The sequence below is a fragment of the Erigeron canadensis genome, chromosome 8 (assembly GCF_010389155.1).
Source record: "Erigeron canadensis isolate Cc75 chromosome 8, C_canadensis_v1, whole genome shotgun sequence".
Lineage (NCBI taxonomy): Eukaryota > Viridiplantae > Streptophyta > Magnoliopsida > Asterales > Asteraceae > Erigeron > Erigeron canadensis.
This window is the reverse complement of record NC_057768.1, coordinates 31,058,822-31,085,369: the sequence shown is the minus strand read 5'-3', so window position 1 is coordinate 31,085,369 and position 26,548 is coordinate 31,058,822. Positions and strand designations below refer to the sequence as shown.

At 32.4% G+C, this 26,548-nt stretch overlaps 1 protein-coding gene across 2 annotated transcripts; it reads left to right on the top strand.

Annotated features, from left to right (window-relative positions):
• Positions 1 to 1,653: 1,653 nt before the first annotated feature.
• On the top strand, positions 1,654 to 7,576 carry LOC122578410 (cyclin-T1-3-like). 2 transcript variants are annotated; one of them, XM_043750366.1, is made up of 7 exons: positions 1,654 to 1,772; positions 2,866 to 3,147; positions 4,049 to 4,130; positions 5,356 to 5,484; positions 5,567 to 5,742; positions 5,969 to 6,120; positions 6,811 to 7,576. In XM_043750366.1, the coding sequence occupies exons 2-7, from the start codon at positions 2,918 to 2,920 to the stop codon at positions 7,374 to 7,376; spliced, it is 1,335 nt and encodes a 444-aa protein (XP_043606301.1). In that variant the 5' UTR covers positions 1,654 to 1,772; positions 2,866 to 2,917; the 3' UTR covers positions 7,377 to 7,576. The 2 variants fall into 2 exon arrangements, with proteins under 2 accessions (XP_043606301.1, XP_043606299.1); XM_043750364.1 differs by having other exon boundaries at positions 2,863 to 3,147.
• The last annotated feature ends 18,972 nt before the right edge of the window (positions 7,577 to 26,548 follow it).

Below are 26,548 nucleotides of genomic sequence, written 5' to 3'. Positions count from 1 at the left end.
TGAAGCTGGCTGTAGTTTACCCATAGTGGCTGCTCGCATTAGACGTTGATTTATGTTTTGTATTTACTATAATGTCTGTTGTTTAATGTTGGGCAACCGATGGATTTCCATTTAGACTTGTTTGATGATATGGCTAGTAACACCATTTAATGTATAAACCAAACAGTTTTTGCTGGTTTAGACTTTTAAAGTTTAATTCCGCTTTCTTTTAACGCCGATAGGCAAAAGTTTTTAGAAATCCATAGTTTTAAACGACGGATGTTACAGTATTTTTTGATAGAACATGTATATTAGGTGGTAGGTGCATCAAATGGTGGGATATTTTAGTTTTATCAAACCTATATTATCTATAATTTCTTAGAAAAGAGGAACTCGCCTCCCAAAGTTTTTTCTTTTATTTATTAACTTAAACATCTTCATCTAATATACTTATAATACCCTAAATGAAATAATTTGCAATATAAATCTCTCAAACTTTAAAATAACTACACTACGTCCTTCAACATTAATCACTTTTACATTCACCACCATTGCAGCCTTTACCACCCGTCGCCGCCACCACCACCCCACGACCTACCATAATTGTTGTCGCATTGCGTAGACATATGACCCGTTTAAGAGAAGGAAAAGAGTTACCGCTAATATATTATAAAGTTTTAACAAACTATATACAAATTCACATCTTGTATTTAGAAAGTTATATTCTATATTGAATTTTTAAATATTAAGTTTAATTTTATAAGATATATTTTCAAAAATCATGAATTTATTAATATTAATTTCATATCAAGAGGCAAATTAGGAAATACCTTAAAAGAAATACTCCCTCAGAACTAGAAAAACTTTTAAAATATAAAATCGAAAACACCTAAATCAAACGCCTATAAAACTGAATTACAACAAAAGTAGCATGGTACCCGCACAATGCGACGACGGTGGCGGCAATGCAATGATCATGGGTGGCGGCGACGACGAATAGTGTAGACTATTGGGTTAGTGTAGTTATTTTAGGACTTGAGGGACTGGTGATGTAATTTATTTCATTAAGGGTATTTTAGGTTTATTAGTGAAAATAATTAAATTAGTGAATAAATAAGATGATGGTGTAAAAAAAAGAATATTATAGTCATATTAGATAGAGTAATTTCAACATTTTCATAAAAAAAACTTATTCTTTTTATATGTATATATATATATATTTATAGTCATAGGGGACCCTTATTTTGAGAACCCATTTTTTTGTTCATTCACATGTGAAATGTTATAAAAATATTTGTTGCAGAATAATTTTATTTTCAAAACCTTATATATAGCCGTTTGTCACATGTGAATAGAAATGTGAACAAATTCATTCACAAGTTCACAAAAGACTACTTTGAAGGTTTTTCAAAAAGTTTCTTCTACAATATATATTTTTATATCATTTCACATGTGAATGAAAAAAAAAACATATAAACAAATATATAATTTAAAAGTTCTGATGGTTCTTAAAAAAAAAATGGTTATCAAAATAAGGATATTCATATAGATATAGATATATATATAGATTATGTCAAGGGACGATATATGTAATTTTGTATTTCCCAGTTTCCTTAAATCTTTAAATAAAATAAAAAATATATTAAAATTAAAAAATAATAATAAAAAGAGACCATAAACTAGGGTTGTCTTCTCTTCTATACACATTTAAATCGGTTGAAGAAAACATTCGATCGAGCAGTCTTGAATTTTAATCAACACCCACTTTGCAAGATTCGCATCTTCATTCTCAGGTTCATTAAAGTTTCTTTCTTTTTATATATTTTTTTTCTTAACATTATTGCTGTTTCTTTTTCCTGATTTTTTAATTTTTGGGGTCAAATTCTGTAATTATATGTATCTATGTATGAATGTATATATCCGACTTGCATTATAAGTAGCTATCATATCAATCTTATATTAGTTAATTGATTATATACAGTTTTGGTCCAACCCTGATGCTAATATTTAATGTGATATGGTAATAAATATTTGTTATTGAGTAGAGTTAATGAAACTATATAAATGGTTATATATATATATATATATCTGTATTTTAAATGGATCTTGTTTATCATATAACATACCTTGAAAAAAGCTAGGTCAACTGTGAAATATGTAGTCATGCCTTATATTTAGGGTGTGTTTGAGATTCCGTATTTATCGGCTAATAGTCTTTGATATTGCGTATCTGCTTAAAAAACCGAAGCAATAAGTAGGTAAATAAGTAATCCCGAAGACCCCCTTACAATAGGTTTATAGGGAAAGTTGAGAAGAAAGATGACATAGTATACAAGTTCTGGTGGTGTGGGGTATGTAAAGTTTGCACCTTTTAGGGGACGTTGGTCAACAAATTGCAATTTTATATACCCATGTTGTCAAAATTGGTATATTGTGTTGGCATACCTTATTCTTTAGACGTTTCCAAGAAAATTTGCCAAGAGAGGTGACCCAATATGAAATATAACAGCTATGTGAATGTAGGGCATGTTATATTTTCCTATTCTAGGGGACATTGTCCAATAAATCACAATTTTACATCGCATTGTCAAAGTTGTTATATGATGTGGTCTTTCTTGGTAACATCCTGTTTGATGTTCCCTTGGATTTTGTTACCTTTTTTTGAGTGAGAGGTATTTGTATATTCCTGCTTTCAATATATATGTTTGTCATAGAAGCGATCAGGTACATAAGTAGAAGAAGATATTGAATTGGTATGAGTTTGTTGTTTCTTTAAGATGTTTATTGACAAGCCTGGTGGGATATTGTATTTTTTTTTTTTTACTTTTAATCAGATGCTAGATTGCAAGGTAGGAGTTTGATAAAGACTTTTTGTGTATGTAGAAGACAGGAAGTAGGCAACGATAAAGTGACAAGATTACTTTGCAAGGTTTGAAGCATGGCAGTTTCAATGCATTGCCATATCTCTAGAAAGGAAATGGCAAGAGATGTAGGTGGGATGGTAATGCCTGAAGCACCTCAGGATCTTACTCGTAAGTGGTATTTCACCAAAGATGAACTAGAGTGCCATACTCCATCAAGGGCTGATGGCATTGACTACGAGCAGGAGGAAAGTCTGCGAAAACTATACTGCTCTTTCCTGCAAGAGCTTGGAATGGAGCTTAAAGTGTAAGCTCGTGTTTCTATTTAGTATATGGGTTTTGCTAATTATAGCCTCTAGGGTTATGGTTAACAACAATAAATGGCCAGTTTTGTAGATAAAGTGTTATTTATTTTTATGGTATTAGTTCATAATAAAATTATGGTTAGTAAAGTTCTACTTAAATGACCTTAAATTGGTTCAATACGCTATATTTTCTAAAACAATAGCCGCTCATTGTCTGTTAAGGCGAGAAAGTAAGTGAGATATGTAAGTATGAGAAGATAGACTTACCTTATAGAGCGACAAGTTGATATTTCTTTTTGATAATTTAATTGTTTTTTGTATCATTCAGTTCTTGTAATGGTTTGTTACAAAAGTATACTAATTTGTATCGTATGTCCATTATGGGGGGTCTATTACCTTTCTTTTACCTTATGTAGCGTTGTATTGTATTTATAGTGGTTCACAGTTTTATGATGTAAATTCCTTTTAAGCTAGGGGTTTCCCAAGTTTAGTGTAATTATAGTTAAATGAGCTTTGGAGCTCTTGGTAAGTCATTCTTTTGTTTTTGGAAAGTCACGGTTGTGAGTCACGATAACAGCCTATATGCAAAATGTAAGAGAAGGTTGGGTCTAAAACGGTGTTGATGGACGTTAAGGAAAGATTATACTAGAGCTGAAGTGGTACCAAGAAGGTTTGGGCCTTTGGCCTTCATTTACTAGAGATGGTATACATGTTTCAGTGTTAAAGTTGCAATCTTTGCAACAAATTAATTTGAAACAATAGATGTGTCAGGTTTTCTTGGTTTGGTGGTATTGCTTCATTTTTTAATTTCATCCATGATTACCATCGGATCTTTGTCCTTCAAAAAGTTTATGAGATACTATTGTGTGCTAATATGGCAACTGGATATATTTCTTATTTCAGACCCCAGGTAACAATAGCAACAGCACTAATGTTCTGCCACCGATTTTACATGCGGCAGTCCCATGGGAAGAATGACTGGCAGGTAAAGTTTTGTTCATCGTTCTTTTCTTTTTTGTTTCCTTGATAATTTCTTGTGTTGATCTTTTGTTTTTGATGTTTTAGTCAAACTCATAAATGAAACAAAAATCTGTCTTTGACATATACAATTCCACGATTCTTATAGTAGTGATAGCTGATATAATCATCTTCTTGTTAAGCATGTGAGTCAGGTTGGTGTACCCTTTATCATAAATGAAACCAAAGCACAACTTTCAAAATCAAGTGACTAAATTTTTTATTTTTATTTTTTGTTCAAAAAGAAGTAAACTGTAAACCAGAAGTTGTATACGTCGAAGATACATTTTCTTCAACCTCCATGATTGTTATTTGATCTCTTCACCAGAAATGTGGGCACAAAAGGACTAACATTAATTTATAGAATCAGTTCGCTGTAGCAAGTAGTCTGAATTGTATGTGATAGAATGTGAAATCGCCTTATTGAGTTACTTGACAATCTGATGCTCGTTGCTCACCTAGAATTGTAGCTGAAACTACTCACGTTTGATGTTGCCACACTTGATCTAATGAGACTGAATTGTTCCAAAGCAGACCAAGTCTCTTTTGCACCTATCTTGTTGATATGAACACAAACTACAGGGGCTTAGGTAGTCATTTTTCTATTAATTAGTTCTCTTTTATTATTTAATTAGATGACTTGTTTTCTTAGTTTCTTGATAAACGAGTTAGAGTCTTAGTGTTTATAAAAATTTTTGTGGGTTATGGTTTTGCTATGGATGAATTAAGTCGAGTCTTAGACAGTTAGACTTTTGGAAGTACCTGACTTAAATTGTCAATAATCTTGTTTATTTCGTTTTTTTCATGTCTTGTGTTTAATATGAATTGAGCCACTATTCGCATTACTTTTTTACTTCTTAAGTAATATGACATTAAATCTAAACTTTGATCAGTACATACTACATAGTGTAAATAAAGGGGGTTAAGGATTAGTGGATTACATGACTTTGGATATCGTAACTGATGGATCAGGTAATACATATAGTACATATATTGCTTGGTCACCCTTTCTAAATGCTGTTTTACAAACTTTAGTTGGCGTGTTTCTGCTCCGGTAGGTGTAATATTAGCTTGCATTGAAGTGTTGGCTATATTATTCATTTGTGGAGAAAAATGCTACTGAGTATTCTAAAGTTATATTTGGCTATTTGCTAATCACCAGTATACAATTTAACGGTGACTGCTGCTTGCAGACAGTTGCTACTGCATGCATGTTTCTTGCTTGCAAAGCTGAAGAAACACCACAATGGCTAGGTGAACTTGTTGTGATGGCTTATAAGTTAATACACAAGGGGGATCCTTCAGCTTCGCGGAGAATTCGGGTGTGTCAGACACATTCCTTGTATCCTGAATACATGTTCTCCTTGTGGATGATGTTTCTCATGATGTTATGTATTTCTGTAGGAGATATATGATAAGCAAAAGGAACTAATTTTAATTGGGGAAAGGCTTCTATTGCATACTATTGCGTTTGATCTGAATATTGAACATCCTTACAAGTCACTTGTTCGTGCCCTTAAGAGACTGAATATTACACACAAAGAGCTTGTAAAAGTAGCGTGGAACTTTGTGAATGACTCGTACGTTGTACACTGATACCTTTTTCTCATGGGATCTTGTAGATCTATATATATATATAAATGTGTATATATACATATATCTATATATGCACATCTGTCTCTATACACATATACACACGTTTGTGTGTCTATAATTTATATATATATATATATATATGTATATATAAATATATGTATAGCTATATATGTTAGTTTTCTACTTTCATACGCTACATTCAATGTGTAGGCTCCATAGCTCATTGTGCTTGCAGCACAAACCACATTATATTGCTGCCGGCTCACTGTATCTTGCTTCTAAAGTAAAGAATGTAATATTGGCAACAGCAAATGATAAAGCTTGGTGGATGGAGTTTGATGTTGCACCCAAGCAGTTGAAAGGTTTGTTTCTGGACTGAGCTATGTAGTGATTATCTTTTAGTTAAACTTGGATGCTCATACCATCTATATTACTAGATCATCCTCAAACTTGTAGTGATTATCTTTTAGTTAAACTTGGATGCTCATACCATCTATATTACTAGATCATCCTCAAACTTGAGCTTTTTGTATTGGGAGGTCGATACCATCTTTTATTTCTGATTCATTCTCATTCAGCCAATCACTTGACTATTATGTTTTCATGAGCTTTATGCATAATATGTTAATTAGGCATTGTGACTGTATGTTCGGAAGTTGTTGGAATTTGCATTTGTACAATAAGATAATTAGGAGATACATTGTTCTTTATATTTTTTAATTTACTATAAACTGTTTGGTTAACATTATTTTCGGAAATGTCAAACCTAATGTAAACCACATATAGCAGGCTGTCCAATTTTCTAACTTATAATTGCCCACCTTGGGTGGTTATCAGTTATCACCTTTTCCCATTTGGTTGAGGTTTGGCGTTTTTCTAAAAGCCACAATGCTAGTTATTTTCCCCTCCTTGCATTATTTGAAAATTTTGATGTTACTATTGACTCATATATTATATAATTTCTTTAGGCTATGCTTGCAATTTTTAAATCTTTTTCCCTCTTGCCAAGCTACATCATGTGACTTCTAAACAATCATGATATTTTATTTCAGGTGTCATCGAACAGATGAAGATTATGTGGGAAGAGATTCGAAGTCAGAATCAAATCCGAACACCAAAAGATCAAAACATTATAAAATCTCAAACCACCAAAGTGCCAATTCATAGTCCACAATCCTCCACTCTGAGTGGCTCCAGTATCGTTCATGATTCTAAAGCAATGCCTTCCAAGGCTGCTGGTGAACCTGCAAGACCCCTAACGTCTAATATTGTAAAGAAACAGGGCTTTGAAAAAGTCTATGATACTTCCAAAGAAACATTAAAATGCCAAACCAGTGATACCGGGAGTGCAGTTAGCGTTGTCGAAGATGGTGATAGCGGTGAACCTGTTACTGTGTCTGATCTAAGTTCAATTTGCAAGGTAGTTCTGGCGGAGGTTGTAGTTGATGTAAATCGAATTAGAGAAAAGCTTAAGAAAAGGAATTCTGCAGAAACTATGAAAAGAAAGCGTATTGAAGACATGGGCAATGAAGTTGACGGTGAAGACTGGATAGAGAGAGAATTGGAGAATGGCATAGTGTTGGAATCTTCTTATTCTAAAAAGCAAGCGAAGACCTGAAGTTTTGGTATCACTTCTATTGTTTCCCAAAAGCGAGACTTATCATTCTGTAAGTATTGAAACAACATATGATAACCATATCAGGTAGTTATATAATCATTCCTTAGGCATTGTTTACAGTTTCCATCTCATGTTCGTGTATACAAATTTTTTGCAAGAAATATAAGTTCATAGGGGTGGAGGTCTTGTCGATGTGAGTATATTTCTCGTTTTGTATAGAAACCATATATATATCTATTTTTGGGTGACTGGGTAAAGAGGGGTATTGCAGTCACCTTTTATTGCATCCCTGATACAAATTAGTGCAACTTAAGTATCTTATTATGACGGATATCCAAATGAAGCAACCAGCTGACATGTTACACATTAACAAGTAACTCCTCTGCTCATTTTCATTGTCATTGAATCTCTGTATTTTGAGATACATAGAATTTCTTATCCACACAAAGATTAAAAATTTCTAGAGGCTATGCAATCAGTTCTCATAGATTACACAGATGTATTGTTGTATCACACAGTTTTCACATATAGTATATGTTTAATAAGAAACAAGTTTAGGAATGATAGAAAAACAAATGATAAAATTATAACAAGATTGAGTACTTTCAAATCCACTCTGAACTTTATTTGCCTGAGGGGGCATGAGATATATGCTATGCAACTATTTTGAAATGTAAGTTCTAAATTATATTAAAAATCCAATATAAGAAAGTCCTGATGTAGTCGTTTTATATGTGTGTTAATCTTTCTATTGGCTTTTACTTGCCTAAATAATTCTGGAGTTATATCTTATAGCAATATTTGTGCTGCTGACTTGGGTCTTCCAATATTCATATATGGAGTACATAGTTATTTTATTGATCATAACTCAAAAAGTAGTCGAAAATAGCCAGTCCTCTGGGAGTATTCTGTACTTATTTGTACAGTAAAGCTTAGGATTCTGCATACTGAATTAGATGACCTGTTTTGTTTTGAAAGACTAGAGAACGATGCATCTAATTAAAAGGTGTGTGAATCGAGGTAAAGATTGAAGATGAAGATGCTGCATAGGCAATAGACATTCGATGATTTTAAGGTACACATATCGTATTTATTTTTGGTAATCTATAATCAAAGCCCGTATATGACTTGGTGAAGGTAGGTGTATCGAAATCTGAGTTCCTTTCTTGCGTTATCAGAACACATCAATAGTATACTATGCAAGATTGTTTCTTGGCTAAAGCTTTCTACTTAATTTGCTTTATGATTTTCTCTGTGTTTCAGTAGCTGTGTAACTCACTTGAGGTTATATGGGTAGGACTTAGGAGTATGATCAATCGTTGGACTTTTACTAGAGGTGGCCAAATAGGCGGGTTGGATAATACTGTGGCTGAGTTATCTGAAAATTGAACCATAACTTATCCGAAACTTTGAATTTTAGAATAATTAGTGTAATGATGACATTTATTCTATTTCCACATTAATATAAAATTTTGCGCACAATAATTTTGAGGTTTTATGCATTTAAACTGCACTTTGTATGAACCATTCACTCCCATCTAATATTTGATAATACGTGTTTTGATATATATGTATAGATGGATATAGATATAGATATAATATAATCTGAATGAACCCTTTCAGCTGTAAATAAATCAAGTTCACCATCTCTAATTACTAAGATGATAAACCGTTTCTTTGCATTAGACTCACGAAAACAAGAGAAGGCAACCTTAACTAGCCATCATGGAGCACCAGGGTCACATCACTATAATTTTCTTTAGCAAAATGCTTACATGATTAGCACTTTGGAGATACAAACAGATTAGGTCTACAGATCAGGTTAGGTTAGTGCCAACCACACGCTTGCTTGCACACACACACGGTCACACACACTGCCAATTTAGAAAATGAGTTGATTTGTGCAAAAATAGAAGCTAGATTCCATAAAAAACTAGATTTGATAACACGGTCTGGATGTCCTTGGTTTATAGAAGACATTTGGTCTACATGACATGATATGTTCATATAATACGATCAGTGAGTCGCTTTTGTTTGTCATCTTCACTTTTCTGCTTTTCATTCAACGTATGTACGTGCGTGTGCAAGTAAATCACCTTTTATATCTCGATCATATATGTGTAAAATTGATTCGAAAAAAGAGATCAACTTTACTTATCCAATCAACTTCCATACATATAGCTTTTGCTTTCTTTCTTTCGAACATGCCTTTTACTTAAATATGTGAAACTCGAAGACCAAAAGTCGAAGGGATGTGGCAACTTATGGATTGATTCTAATGAGTGAGTCAAAGCTGCTTTTGTCTTTGTCGGACCCAAAAATAATTTTGTTTGTACAAATAGATAAACAAGAGATGGTTTTTTTGTTCAAGTTATTCAAGGATGACTTATTTAAATTCGAATGACATGATTTAATCAAGAGTATCTTTGGTATCATCACCAAACATTTCTACTCTCTGTGTGTTTTTTCTTCTTCTTTTTTTTTTTTATCATAAATTATTTATTATTAATTTATTATTATTAGTAATACTATAATGTATTAAAAATGATTACACACGATACGCCGTTATGACAAAATTATCACAAGAACAATATAGTTTTGGTTTTTTGAAATCATTTAGAAGATTTTAAGTAATATAATGAAATCACACTTCGATGAATGTTGTTTTGTTTGGACCATATTTTATTATTTTAGTTCAATCCTTTTTATTTATTATATAAAATACAGGTAGAACAACTTATTATAACTTATCCTCTAGTCATATATCAAAATGATATGAGTATAGATACGGAGTTTTATGATAGTGTTATTATATTCAGATTTTGATAGATGCTAGAAAGTGAAAGTCAAAAGTAGAACTGGAGATGGTAAAATAGAAAAAAAACCAAATCATGTACTTGTAGGTCGACGTGTAAAGATTGATGTGTACTTCCTTTTTTATAAATTTATCGGTACTAAATTCGTGCATGGATAATTATTAATTTGTTACAAGCATCATGCTTTGGTTTACTTGTAACTAAGAGGTTTACTTGTAATTAAGAATCACTAATTTTCAACTTTCAACCATTCATTTTCATCTCTCCTTAAATCTCAACCACTTATTTTTTTTCTCTTCTCCATAAATCATTTTATTCTTCTAAGTTAATGGCATCATCACCACCCACCACTCACTCACCACTCACTTTCAACCAATCACATTATGCCACCTCATATCCATCACTCACTCAAATTTTGTTGGCATTGCCACCACTCACTACAATTTTATTTATATTTTTAAAACTAAAATTTCATTAAACATACAACCATTACATAATACTAAAAAACATAATAAAAACATTACACAATACTAAATAAAACACAAAAAACATAACATAAGACTAAATAAAACATAATAAAACATTACATAATAAAATGCGTAAACCTAACACTCAGAATAGTCCGAGTCCACAGTACTGTCACCGTTGTTGCAGTGAATGTAGCGGTAGGGCTCAGGAGACCTGACAACGTCGCCGGGTTGAGGTGATACGTACTCCTCGCCCGGGTCAGAGTAGTAATCTACATCCTGACCACCATCGACACTGCCTTGCCAGAAAAATAACTTGATTCAGCCAATCCATCTTCTGACGAAGATACACGACATACTCACTTTCGTTGCGATTAAGAACCCGATTGGGAGCTTCAAGTCGGTCGATCTAGGCTTGGTAAGCCGCCTTGTTTTCAGACACACTCTGGATGACATTGTGGACTATAGATCCGGTGTCTATCTTCATTATTCATGTGGATTTGCATCGACATTTTTACATCCCGTAGAGTCATATTTTCATCGTTGTTTGCCATGTTTGAAGTGAAATGTATGGATGAATGAATGGATAAATGTGAGTAAATATGAATGTGTGTATATGAATGTGTATGTATGAATGAATGGGTGAAAGAGTGTTTAAATAGATAAAGGGTTAAAAAAAAATAATTTCAAACGATCAAAATGGCTCCAACGGTCACCAAGGTCGCTTCTTCCACGCGACTCGTTTTCGACCACCTACGCGTGGTTCACCGTCGGCAGCGGTGTTCCACAAGTAGTTTGACCAACCACTCGCCTTTAATTTGGGTGATGCCAACACCCTAATTCATTCAAACTCTTTTATCTCAAAAACCGTACATCGATAAATTATAAAAATTATATGAGTGTTCTTAAAATTTCATGTTCTTTCATCAAAAAGGTCACTCGATATACTTTCGATGAATTTTTAAATCCGATGACGGAGCCCGTACGGCTAAGTCATTTGGCTATCAGACTTTATGACCTATCACCCCCACCATATCACCACCGCAACGCACGGGTACTTTCTCTCGCTATATAAAATTTATAGATCTGTTATATCATAAACCAGGTGTACGTTATCTTATAATGTATATACTTAAACGTCTATTAATAAGTTCGGTCAAGTACACAACAATATATGTAATCATCAACAGGTGATCCCTACATAACACAAATTTACCATACACAATAATATATGCATCAGACAGTTGTACTGTACAATTATTTAATACATATATTGTTGTGTATGGTAAATGTGTGTTGTGTAAGGATCATTTTCCTTTGTTTTTATATAATCATTCATTTAACGACAATACATTGAAAATTAAAACGTAAAATAGTTGATACTATAACATACTTCCATAACTAGTTAAAATTTAATCTACATAATTCTAATTTTAGTTGCATTTTTTACTCATTTTAGTTTCAGAGAACCGAAATTATTCCATTATGCTAGAAATGGTATGACTATGTCATGCTTATGTAAATCATCAAAATTATATCACAAATTCAAAGGGTTACTAAAAATTATTGTTCAAAAGTAAGCTATGTTCAATGAGATTTTGTCTTTGTCGTATAATTGGTGTAATCGTATAATTGGTGTAATACTAGAAGTACATTGAATTGTAGTTGAATAGGATGGTTACATAATCCTGTGCTAAAATCTTATATAAATAAAGAAAAAAGTTTTGATGTCATAATTATTTTCTAAAAAAAATCTTACATGACATCCTTATAATTTTTTTAATAAATATTCTTTTAATTTAATTATTTTATGACATCATCTTTTAACTTTTTATTTTTAATCTTTTTATTATTAATTTTTTTTAAAAAAAACTTAATCAAGCCTAATATAAAATAACCTTTTTTATCCAACTAAATGTCATATTTTATTTACAGCGTCTCACTAATTCTATTATCATTTTCTTTTTCACTTACTAATTTCTATTTTTTTACAATTTAAGTACATGTGGTACATTATTGATTATATCCGATTTATTTTTATTTTCATGATAGTCTTTTGTTTATTATCATTTATTAATATCAGTTCAGTAATAACAGTTAGACATGCGTATAGTAAACGAAATAATATGTAAAATTATCATTAGTCTGGTTAACACTTTTACATTTTAGAGTTAAGTATATACATTTTCACCCGATTATTGGTCATTTTTTTATTAAAAAATCCAATTATGACATTCATAGTCATATGGTTCTTTATTTTTATCATATTTTTTATGAAAATGTATAGTAGTGTTTTTTTATGTTTTTCTTTTTTTATCTCATAACTTTAAAATATTTAATACATCTGGGTATCACTCGGGTTTATAATGTAGTGTTTTAATAAAAGTTGATTGTTCAAAGAAAAAAAATTATTGTTCCTGCGTACCTCGTGAGGGCTATTCCATACTTTCCTTCCCTTTTCATAATGCATCCCAATTATTAATTACATTTCAAAATATATTTTTGAGACATGTCCTTTATTTATACTCCTTTATAACAATTATCAACCTCTTACTTTTGAAAAGTGTTAGAAATTGGTTAGATACAAAAATAATAAATTGCCCTTAATAAACACTCTCGATGAAAATGGTTATTAGAGATTACCAAAGCTTTACATGTAACACCCATCACACTAAAAAGTCAGTTCGTTTGAAAGAAAACCAAAATCCAAACACATTATTTATCCCACCGTTGTCTCCACCAAACAACACCAACATACCAACCAATATGCCAAAACCCATCAGGGCAACCATCTTTTGTCGCACATCAACCTTTTATCTTTTAACTTTTGTTTTCCATCAAAGTTTTCATTTTTAGTTTTTTGACATCAAACTTTTAGCTTTAATTATCTTTTTATGGTTTGTTATATAATCGTATAATGTTTTTTAATATATAATAATTCTCATTATTGTTTCGTTTTATGTTCATTTAATATTTTATAAAAGATATTATATACACCGTCCTTTGAATGTCATTATTTATATTAATATAATTTTTTTTTGTCATCTATTTTTTATACATTTTATTAGTCTGATTAAGTTTCTAAAAAGCCACTTTTGAGATACCTATTAAATTGTTAAGTGGGATATGGAACATAACACTATAACAGGAAACGGGCCATATTCTCTTTTGTCTTTTTCTTGGACAAACCTTTAAATCATCAAAACTTTACAACCCCATTCAAAAAATAATAAATTACATAAAGTATCATCTTACAAAATTCCTTTTCTTTTTTCTATCGTCAAAAGCAAGGATATCTAACTTTTGGTTAAGCAATACTTAAGCTTATACAAAACATGACACGGCCCAGCATATAAATACCTTATAAATAGTTTTACTTGACTTTTCTATGATCTTGATCATATACTAATATTTTATTTTAAACAAAATTGTTACTATCTTAAAATTATGTCCTTTTATATTTAAGTGAACATGAATTCCTAACTGCACTTTTATTTATAACAAACATGTTATTTTATTTTAATTTGTGAATTTCGTTTTTGTTGCGATTCAACAGTGAGGGATTTAGCACACGTAGTCTTAATCGGGTCCCTGTTAAAGAGCTTCCTCTAAACAGAAATGCTCATTTCAAATACCATATGGGGAGAAATCCCCTAATAATCCGCACAAAAACACAACGATTAATAGGGTAAACCCTAATATTTCATAACTGAACCTAGATAAACTTAGGTCAAGCCTCATAGAGACACTTATATCATAACTATATGAATAAGTCCATTCATACGTAAAAACATACAAATCAAGTGATCACAAATGAAAATTCAAATAATAATAATAATATTGGCTATATCTACACATATAAATGAAGTTCATATATGAATAACTGGGTTGGATCAGTGGTTAGAGCCCTTGCCTCTGGAAACGGGGGTCAAAGGTTCGATCCTCATGCTCAGCAAGGCTGGAGGTCTTTTTCTACCTTTGGTAGAACCTAGAAGCAGTCTCTCTACCTTTGGTAGAGGTAAGGTTGTCTACATCTCAACCTTCCCCATACACCGTGAAAGACGGTATTTAGGACCAAAAACCCGTAGAAGACGGCATTGAGAGTTACTTATTATTGTTTGCATGTAAACAAACCATAACGTTTTGCTATCTCGGTTATAGCCATAGTTCTTGCCCTATATATAATAGTTTTCTGTCACATCTTTGTTCTCCTTGTCACATATCTCTTATCTCCCCTCGTTGCTGATTTCTATAACTCGACTCATGCTATACCTTTTGAAGTAATTTGTGATTAAATATAATTAATCGAAACTTTTTTTAATAGTAAATTTGGATTTAACAACATTATCTTTTCATATATTAAACTTTAATTTCAGAAAAAACCATATATACTAAGAAAACCCTTGTTTCTAGTCTGAGAGTATTTTTTGCTCACAACAAGACTTGAACTCAAAACCTTAAAGTCTTAAATTATCAAATCTAAAGAGACTTGAGACCTTAAGGTATTAGGTTAAAATTTTGATATGAATAAAATACATGTAATACTCCAAAAATGGAGATATAGATCTTTTCTCAAAATATATGGTTTCCTTTTATAATTAAAGTTATGTATATAATTAAAATAGTATGTCACATGGCCTAAATTTACCATTAAAAGAAACATGAAATATAATTATTCATGTAAAATTTAATTTTAAGCTTAACATAACACTTTTTTTCCTTGAAAGGAACATGACAAACACTTAACATGCAAAAAACAATTTACACCTATTTCCATTATATTTTAACTAGCACGGTACTCGCATGATGCAGGACGGTCGTGACGGCAATGGTATGATGGTTGGGCGACTTTTGGTGGTGGAGTGACGTTGAGTTGTGTATATAATTGATGTAAAAGGTTAATGAACATATTTTAAGTGATAAAAAGATTGATAGTGTAATTTAATGATTAATGTTAAGAGGATTGTGTATGTGAAAACATTTTAATGGGTTCTAAGTGAAAATATTACATGTTTTCAACATTACCAAAAATAAAGAGGGTTATTTTTCGTATAGAAGTATAGATGTGTATGTGAAAACATTTTAAGAGGTGCTAAGTGAAAATATTACATGTTTTCAACATTACAAAAAATAAAGAGGACTATTATTTTTATAATATAGTATAGATAGATATAGATATAAAAGTATAGAATTATAGATAATTTTGACATGGATAAATACATATAAACAAAATATCGAACATAAGAATTATTTCGATAGTAATTATAGTATTGGATATATCGTGTTTAATAGATACACAGACATACATATAAAATATAAGAAAACAAATAAAACACAAAATATTTATAATATACAAAATAGTGAATTTATAATTATGCTCATAAACGAAAAAGGTAAACAGCCTTATCCTTTTTTGAGGGGTCAAGCTCTTTTGGGGTTTGACCGACCCAAATGGACCACGCCGGTTTTTTTCAATTAGAAAATATATTTAAAGCAAACTAATTTCTATCACTCGGTCGAAAGCCGATCGATGATCAGTGACGATGTAAAAGAAATTTTAAATTTTAAATCATGATTATTAAATAGTATTATATTCCTCTGCCCATAAATTATTTAATCTTAAAATAATTGAACATTAATAACTTACCATATTTTAATATTTTTGAATTATTTTACCCAAAGTCTAAATTTCGATCATTAGGGATGACAAGTCTTGGGGTTTTTTCATCCAAATACTTGTACGGCCTATAGTCAACATCTCGCTGTATAGGTACGTGCAATGCTTCACCATTATACGGTGAAGTTTCCCTGATGTCGTGTCCCGACTGAATGTTCGGGAAAAAAATGCTTTATATGTTAGAACGAATTAAATGTATGTTCGCGTAATGCGAAGATCGGGTATGATGACGAGGAGTGGTGGGGGAGGCGGTAACAGTGTTGGTGACGACGCGACGACGACGATGGTGGTGTGGTTATCAATGTAAAAATAATTGATTTAAAAAGAGTAACGTAGTTATTTTAAGGGTTAAAGATTGTATGTTATGAAATTTTTTTTTATCAAAGGTATCATAGAAATGTTAAGTAAAAATAATTAAATTGGTTAATAAATAATATGGATAGTTTGAGTGATTCAATACGCATCTTTCAAAATAATGGATACTCCATTTATGAAGGAGTATAGATATAGCTTGAGATGAATTTAATTTTTAATTACTTACGAGTATATGATAAATTACCGCTTTTTGTCAGATAACCTATCATATAACCTTTAAAGGCTACCCAATACCAGTGACTCATCTCTCAAGAAATAATCTCTGTCAGCGCCACATCAGCAAAAAATACTCCAAGGACTAATCTCCCCAAAACATACCCAATACACTAATCCCTCAATGACTAGCTTTTGACCCACCAATTATTTAATTCTACCATTTTATCTAAACTTTCCACTTTTAACCCTCTAAAAATATAACTAAATCTAATAAAACACATACTTAATTTTATTTTACAAACTAAAACATACATACTAGAATATTAATAAAGACTAAAAGACACACTTAATAATGATAAAACACATAATACATCATTACATAATTCTTATAAAACATAATATTAACACTCTGAATTGTCCGAGTGCATTGTACTGTCACCGTCGTTGCTATGAATGTATCGGTATGGTTCAGTAGACCCGGCAGCGTCACCAGGTTGAGGAGATGCGTACTTCTCCCCAGGGCCAACCTCGTAATCATCAGGACGACCACCACCGACAACGCCTTGCCAACATAACGCGTGGTCTAGAGTGGCGGTTAAAGTGGTAGTAGCAACGGTAAACTAGAAAATGGTTTGATTCAGCCAATCGATTTTCTGTCGAAGATAAATAACATACTCATCTTAGACGGCGTTACAAATACGACCTTCAAGTCATCCGATTCCAGCTGTGTAAGCCGCCTTGTTGGATGTGATGCTCTGAACCACTTTTCTAACTTCAGTCTTGTGTCTATCATCGTCAAGCATGTGACCCTGCACGCCCATTTTTGCATCACGGACAATCATGTTTGCCATCAAAAATGTGTTTATATATAACAGTATAGAGGAATTTATGAATATATGAAAGACTAGTATGAAATTTAATGAAATGGAAGTGTATATATAGACATTTTGAAAAACTAGCCGTTAAAGACTAAAAGTGTCACTTTTTAAAACTTGTTTTGGTCAAAAAGGCCGTTAGAGAGGCTTGTTTTGCCAACTTTTGAAATTTAATTTTTTTTTTTGTCTTCTTCCCCGTATAGCCGTTAAAACTCAAAAAAAAAAGAACAAAAGAAACAACCATTCAGGCTTGTCCCTGGAGGAACGAAACGAGTCTAGCGAACGAGCCATGACGAGTCCCACCCAATGGTGTGGACTCGTCCCTCCAAGCTGAACAAGTGCGAGATGAGTGGTATTGAGTAGCTTCTTAGAAAAATCACATATAACTTGTTGATATTGTGGACCGACTTTCTACTCAGATTTCGCTAACTTGCTTCGGGCGATCAATGAAATATGACTAGATGAGTAATCATTATGGAATCGTACATAAAATTCGACCGAACACTCGTCATGAATTCCATTTAGATAATAAATTCCATGTTTTTTCTTCTCATTTTTTTTTAAATGAGACAATGCCCACACCATAATATGGTGAGAGGCTAAAGTAATTGATTGTATGATCCGGATCTTAGGGGGTTGGCATTGGAACTTCAATTTTATATTTCATCACTCACTTCTAACCAATCACAACATGTCACCTCAACTCCACCACTCACTCACCACTCATCTAAGTTTCATTGGCATCCGACCACTCACTTCACCATTCACTACAATTTTAACTTTATTTAAAACATAAATAAAAGATAAAACATTTAAAACAATAAAATATATAACACAAATGAAAATGACATAAACATAAAACATATGAGTTCCGTTCGGTTACAAATTAAACATAAAACATACGAATTACAAATAGAAACCTACAAAGTACACGACCACCCGTGTTTTTCGCATAACTCGCGTTTGCGGTTGACGATGAACTCTCTGAATGCCGGGTCGGTGATATGCTCGTGAGGATCCATAACGAACTTCATAACTCGCGTTTCGCGCACCTCGGCCGCTTCTTCTTCTTTCTCTTCGTCTTCCCAATCATCTTGTGTTTCTGGAACGACATCAAGTTCTGAAAATTCTTCATCTTCCTAAGCATTGGCGGCGGCCTATGCGTCGCGTGGAGTCCAAAATGGGTCGATATCCACATTGCCTGTTTTGTACGATTCGGGCTCGGTTGAGTAATAAATGTTTGGAGAATCGGGAATCATTCGAGGACGATAAACGGGTTGGGATTTGATCGATTGTCGGCGGGAGGTTTGAGGTGGTGTTTGTTGCCGATAAACGGGTTGGGATGCATGTTGGACTCGACCGCGATTGACGGGTTGGGGTTGATGTTGGACTCGACCGCCGCCACCAAGGGTTGATCTCATAGCACGTTTGGGGTTTCTTGGATCCATTTGTTGTGTTGTATGTAAAAATGTGTAGGTGAGTTTAAAGAATGAGATGAAATGAGAATAAATGGAGGTTTGGTTTAGAAGAAGGAGAAAGGGGTTGTGAAATAAAAAAAAAAAAACAATAAATGTAGTCATTGGTGTCTAGCCGTTTGAGCACCTCGAAAAACAAAGTGGATGGTTGACCGCGTGGTGTGACCACACATGCGTGGTAGACTGTTGGCGGCGGTGTGGAGTGGTGGTGCCGCATCCACCACACATCTATATTGCGTTCGATGCCAACCCCCGTATTACATTTTCACTGGACATGCATCTCAATCGAAAAATTCCACTAAATCCTTACTACCAAAGAATTTTACTGAAAGTAATCTTATACATAACAAAGTTTAACAACGTACTCTAACATAAGAAATGAAATTTGAGTGACTTATCATTAGACCCAACATAAATTTCACGTTGACAACCAAATTAATGTTATTTATCGACGTGCAGTGATGCAGGAGACCCGTGACCCAACTCAACCCAACCTTAATGGGTTTAGTTTAAGTTATTTATTTTCGTAAGTTAGTTGTTATCTTTTATTTTTATAAGTTATTTTTTATTTTAGTAAATAATTATAGATTGATTTGATTTCTAGTTTAACAGTGTTAGGATTAATATAAATACAGATATTTGGTTATTGTAAAGTCAGTTAAATTATTATTGAATTTAAAAGAATATTGACGTTTTGTTAATAATTTTCGGTCTTTGATTAATTGAGTATTTTTGAGCCATTTGATTGCGTGCAAAACTTCATCATGCATTTTGAGAGTAATCCTTAATATATTTTCTAGTGCTGACACCTTACCTTATACTTTTGACTAACTTATAATTTTTCACTTCTTGTCATTATTATCGTCAAACACAAACAGCATTTGGACATATATTCATTGATTACATATATATCTACTTAAGACATAACTAGTGCGGTGTTCGATTTAATACGTACTCCTCTATATCAATATCAATTATAACCGGAATCTATCATTTATTCGTTTTGTCTTTTAAAAAACACACATACAAAATAACAATTAGATTAATACCCGGTCGGTGACCGGGTAAAAAGATAAATTTATATGTGCATCATACATTGCAAAATATATACATCAATTATATTAAAAAGTTTATCGTGAGAGAGAAAAAAAAACATATAATTTAAAACGTAAAAATGAATGTTTAGTTTTGTTTATTGATAATTTTATGAATCTTATGTTATTAGTTTTTTTTTTTTGCAGGTTTACCGATATGAAGTTATTGAATATAAATTTCAGATAAAATTTTACACACGTGTGATTTTGGGTATATCATGTTATGGTTGTTAATAGTCGATCTAATCAGATACCCAATTTGAAGAAAAACAGTTTTAAGTCAGGTATTTAAACCTGCCAACCCAATAACTTGATTTTTTTCAGGTTAGTTCGGGTTGGGTCATTGGGTTGTTAGGCCTACCTAATGGTGTACAAAAACCAGTTTTTACTCAACCGGAACCCAACCTGGTTTTTTGATCAATGTGACCAAAACCAGGTTTGACCTAACTCGGTCCGGTTTGAAACCGGGTTTTTGTCAAATTTGATTGGGGTATTGACCAGGTTTGACCAGTTTTTTATTTGACCAAAAACCGAGTGTCTGACCCGATCTCAACTCGGTTTCAACCCAATAAAAAAAAACCAAAAATCCAAACTGGTTAGTAACCATGTGGTTAGGTCAAACCCGGTTGTTGCCCAGTTTTGGTTTCAAGTTCTTTTTCGGGTTCGGGTTTCTACCCGGTATTGTGTACACCTATAGGTCCACCTCCCAACCTGAAATCTTTTTATATTAGTTTATCTATAATTAATATTGATTCGTTTGACACAAAACCAACACATTAGACATTCAACCCATCAACCAATTTGTCTAGAAAACAAGTCATTTGACTAAATTGATCTAATACCAACCCATTTAACCTAACAACCTGCAAACCTACAAGTTGAGCCGAGTTAGGTCTTGGTTGTAATTTTTGATATAAAACTTTAGCGGCTCGAGCTAAGGTTAAATTTTTTTAATCTACCACCCAATTGGGGTGGTCATAATAAGTTTCATATATATATATATATATATATGCATATATATAAAGCTTTCTATGAATCGTAGGCTAAAAAATAACTTTCATTGATTAAAAAAACATAATAAATTTGAGAAAAAATATACATTGTAAATAATTATAACTCTTGTATTTAAAAAAATTTTTTTTTTTAAATGACAAGGATATGTAAAAGACCCTCTTTTAAGATATAGTAAAATATTGTAAATACATGATTATGTATTAACAATAATGGTGGAGCATATAATCTCACTTTTTCAAAACATAACTTTAAAAAACCCTATGCTTAAAAATATATAATAATGTTGATAAGATACCATTGTCGTTATATTTGACAATTATGCTCTAGGTTTATAGACAACAATCAATTTAAGAACCCATATATTAATTTGGTTTTTATTATGTTCAAGTTAAATTGAAAATATATAACAACTATAATATTTCTTTAAATAAGTTATTGGTATTGAGCGCATTCTTTTAATAGCCAAATATAATTACCAATATATTTATTTAATATTTAACTTCATTAATGAAAGATCTTTTTATAAATAAATGTCAAATCATTTTCAAATATAATCTCAACCAATCAAAACACAAGAAAATAAAACTATCAGCCAATCAGAAGCGAGAGAATTACATATTTTTTTCTCTCAGCTCTACCGGCAATATATATATAATTTATAAATATTTAAACAGTTATTAAATCACCAAATTAATATTTGAATGCATTTCAACATCGATGTATTCATTAGTATTCTTAATTATCTACAATCTAATGCAACTGACCCCCATGTTCCATTTTTAAGCGATTATTAATAACTTAAAAAAAAGACTATAGTATCACTCCTCTTTTTATTTTTTTTATATACCACATATTTAATTAGACTAAAATACTTCTAATATACATATATTACTCTTGATGAAATTATTTGCAATAGACATCACTCAACTCTTAAAATAACTACACTACCCCATTAAATAAATTATTTTTACATAAATAACACATCTTTACCCCACCGCTACCACCGCACTTGTCGTCGCCATCGCCACCGCTAACCACGACCACAGCATTGCGAGACTACACTTCTAATTATCTTTTTATATCATAAAAGGTAAGGTGCTGTTTTTTAAGGATTTAAGTTTCAAAAATACTTAATCCATTTGGTCAATAAAAATGTTTATCCTTTTTACTTAGGAAACTAAAAACAACTATATTATTCATATAGACATTATTTATTATTTATATATTCTGTCATTTTATGAATTTTGCTACTTAATGTTTAAAAAACAAACAAACGTTAATTATATATAATCACACACATGGTTTAAACTTTTTATAAAAGTACAATAAATTTAATATAAAATTATTTTTGTACAATTAATCACTTTAATTAAATTTGTTAATAACACTACAATTTATTAACACTATACGTCTCTGAAGCTATTTAATTACTTACTCGCGCGACACATGAAAAAAATTCTGATGTCAATATGACCATCAGACCATCTATGGTGTACGTGGACCATGAGTTGGGCTGCTTACACAAGTCCATCACCGGGCCTGATTGTGAAACCTAACGGGAGTTGCTTACTAAAGGTCACATTTTACGACAATATAACGACTAATTAATGCACGAGGACAATGGGAATCAAGTTGCAAAATTATGAAAACGTGACCAAAAGCGTAGCTAGGGATATGATCTCGAGGTGACTTGGCACACGTCCTTGGACTAGTTAGATGTTGTTTAATTTTTAAATTCTACATGCACAAAATTTAAACAATATTATTAATTTAATTTTATCATTTATCACTTATTCGCTTTATATGTTACCTCATACATTTTTACCATACTTTTTTCGAACATTCAGTCGGAACACGACATCAGAGAACCTTACAGTATAATAATGAAGTGTTACACGTATTCTAGACCAATGTTGGTATATACCGGCCGGTATTACCGGTATACGAGGGTACTCCGGTATTTTAATCCCGGTATTTTTCCAGTATTTTAACTATTGCATACCGGCCGGTATTTCCGGTATTCCCGGTATTTTCCAGTATTACCATTCTGGTATTTCTGGTGTTTTCATTTTTTTTTTTGAAATTAAATTTTTTTTATGCTACTTTAATGTTAGTTTTTGTTATTTGTGAACTTTAAACCTTATATTTTGTTATGAAATATCTATTTGGTATTATTTTTGAGTAAATTATAATTGTTTTTTGTAACACCCCAAAGATTTTAAGGTAAAAGAAATTAACCCCTTTCTATAGTTTTGACATTAAATTAAATTCCTAGTATTTTATTTTCGAATATAGGGTTAATTTAGTTGGAACTTTGGCGGATAGCGGGTAAATACCCTCAAAATTGAGTGTGAGTCGTGGCATCTCCAAGGAGTGCCAGACACTTCTTTTCCTTTGAGTCAATACTCCACTACTCTTCCTTCTTCACTTCTACATGCATTTTCTTCTCCTTTTTTTCAAAATCAAAGTTTATTTCTTCCAAAATTCAAGGATAGAACAAAATAATAACCATCACCATCTTTAATCGCCATTCAAGAATCAAAAGTTAGGGTTTATGGGTTTTGGTGGTGGTGGCCGAATTTCAAGAGGAAAAGGGGAAGAGGAAGAATTTTCCAATTAAGTCTTGAATTTGCTTTTGTTGTGAGGTATTGATTTCCCCTAACCTAGCTTTCATTTTTCTTTTTGGAATTAGGGTTCATAGAGTGAACCAATTTGGGGATTTTAGATAGAAATTATATTATGGTGGTTTTTCCCAATTCCTTAGATAACCTAATTGTCATTGAGTTATGTGTTAAGTTTGACTATGAAAATGATAAGTTCATGTGATAATTTTAGTTCTTGAGAAAAGATGAGCTTTTACTAGTTATGAAATTGTTGATGAAAATGATAGGTTGAACTACCTAGTGTGTTTGTTAAAGAAAATGAAACTCAATGATGGGTTGGGTTTTGGGTCTAGAAAGGCTAGTGATTGAGTATGACTAGGCTGAACTAGTCATAGTGGTGAATGTAAGCTTATGCATTTTTATGATATGATTATAGGTTGAAGCTTGCTTGTGCTTGTTGTTTAGCGTTATTCTCTTTGTTGCGGAGGAGGTGAGTATATTTGCATATCCTTATGTATATGTTGGGTCAATTACCATGAGATGTGAATGTTCCAAGCATGGTAATTGATTTGGCGTCAAGCCCATGTGGGGCATTGTTTATGAGGCCTAAGAACCTCCGGGGCCTAAGAATCCCGATAGTTGATGTGATATGAGGCCTAAGAACCTCCGGGGCCTAAGAATCCCGATAGTTGATGTGATATGAGGCCTAAGAATCCCGATAGATATGATTGTTATGATTGCTTAGCTTATATGGATCCATATATGTAATTGTTAGTGTGGAAAGTGAGCATGTAAATGTGACACGACGATGTCATAGGTTACATATGAAAGTCTTTGCACGTGCCTTCCTTCGTAACCATAAATGTATGCAAGTATATTCATTAAGCATCTGCTTATATTTTAGTTGTTTACACTTTTATAGGTAGTTCCGGAAGAAGGAACTAAGTGTGTTGATAAGCTTGAAGTTGTAGATATCTTTTGAAGAACTTGAAGGTAATTAGGTCATTCTCGGACGAATGGCGATCTTTTGGTATAGAAGCTTAGATGTCCCACACCTCTTGGCTCATGGTACATTTTGGTTTGAGGTCATGTTTCGGTAATATTTCTGTAAATGTCCAAGTTGTAAAGCCTTTGGAAAGTGGTATTGTCGCATTTGGGCGAAATTGTTGCCAAAACGGGTAAATGACCCGTTAGGGTTGTTCTTGGATTTGTGAAACAAGTTATGTTGGAATTGTGTTTGAAATGTGTCTACTTTGTTGTTGGAAACCTTTGAAATGTGTTTTGAGAAGTTCATTTTTGAAATTTGAAGGTTGCAAGTTGGATCAAGTGTTAAAATGATATTAGGGTTGCAGGTCAGGTATCCCACTGCGGCGCAGTGGGGTGGTTTTGCCCACTGCGGCGCAGTGGGAATCCTCGGAAAATATTTGGTTTCCTCCCACTGCTGCGCAGTGGGGCTTCGTCCCTTTATTTGCCGAGACTTTCCACTGCGGCGCAGTGGGGAGTGCTCGACCCATAAAAAAAAAATCTTGCGTTTTTAGTTTATCGAGTCTAGTCCTTTCATTTTTTAATTATTTTCGTTAAATTATAACAAATTTTGTAGAATAATACTTAAATAAACTAAAATAGTCGTACCGACCGGTATTTCTGGTAATTCCAAAAATACCGATAATACCAGAAACCTTTTCCATACCGGTATGATTAAAATACTGGTTTTAAAGCATTGTTCTAGACACTTATTCACTTTATATGTTTACCTCATACATTTTTACCATACTTTAATTTTAACCAAACTTCGCATCTCGTTTAATATATATTGACTTAATTTCCATAGCCTTAAACCGTTTTCAACCAACAAGTATCCATTCTTCATCTCTTCATATTTAACATCTTTAAGAAAATTACCAAGATCAACATTATCCACATTTCAAAGTTTCGAGTTTCTTCAATAACGCAGTAAACTTATACACCATTAATCTTCAGGAAAAAACTCCATAATTAAGACTCCGCCAGGTCTTGAACCCCGGTTTGTGGGTAAAAACCCTTCACACAACTTTCCGGTATACAACCATTTCAAAGTTTTGAGTCGTTACCACACAAGCTGGCTACAACTAGTTCCGTACGTAATAGCACGGAATATGGGTTTCACGAATAATGCAACTAACCAAGAAAGGAAAAGAAAAACTTTCCAATAATCCAAAGGTGGCCGGTTTGAAAAAAATAAAATACGTACCAAAGTATAATGGATTTCCATCATTCAATAAACATATATTGAACTTCCGATTCTATGTACTCCAAATGGGTTCCGATGAATGAAAAGTTAATTACTTCCAATTTGGATTTACCAAAAAATTGAGTATGCACTAATTAAGTGGTTAAGGTCGTCGAACCAACACGTACTCACCGACACTTAAAATTGATGTAAAACGTTGATTGGAAAGAATTTAGATATATCACATTTGTGGAAAGAAATTAAATCTGACATGGATCCGCCGACACATTATTTACCAAAAGGTCAAGAACATTGGAGACTATCGACTTCGTTGGACACACGCCAACCTAGCTAGCTAGCTATTGACTTCAACCGTGGATTTGACAACTTTTCAAGAACCACAACCCCTTA

Excerpts from the sequence above, each read along its gene's own strand:
- LOC122578410 (XM_043750366.1), top strand. The coding sequence starts at position 2,918 with ATGGCAGTTTCAATGCATTGCCATATCTCTAGAAAGGAAATGGCAAGA. Across the intron at positions 5,743-5,968 it reads TGGAACTTTGTGAATGACTC|GCTCCATAGCTCATTGTGCT; the intron begins GTACGTTGTACA and ends TTCAATGTGTAG. Across the intron at positions 6,121-6,810 it reads TGCACCCAAGCAGTTGAAAG|GTGTCATCGAACAGATGAAG; the intron begins GTTTGTTTCTGG and ends ATTTTATTTCAG.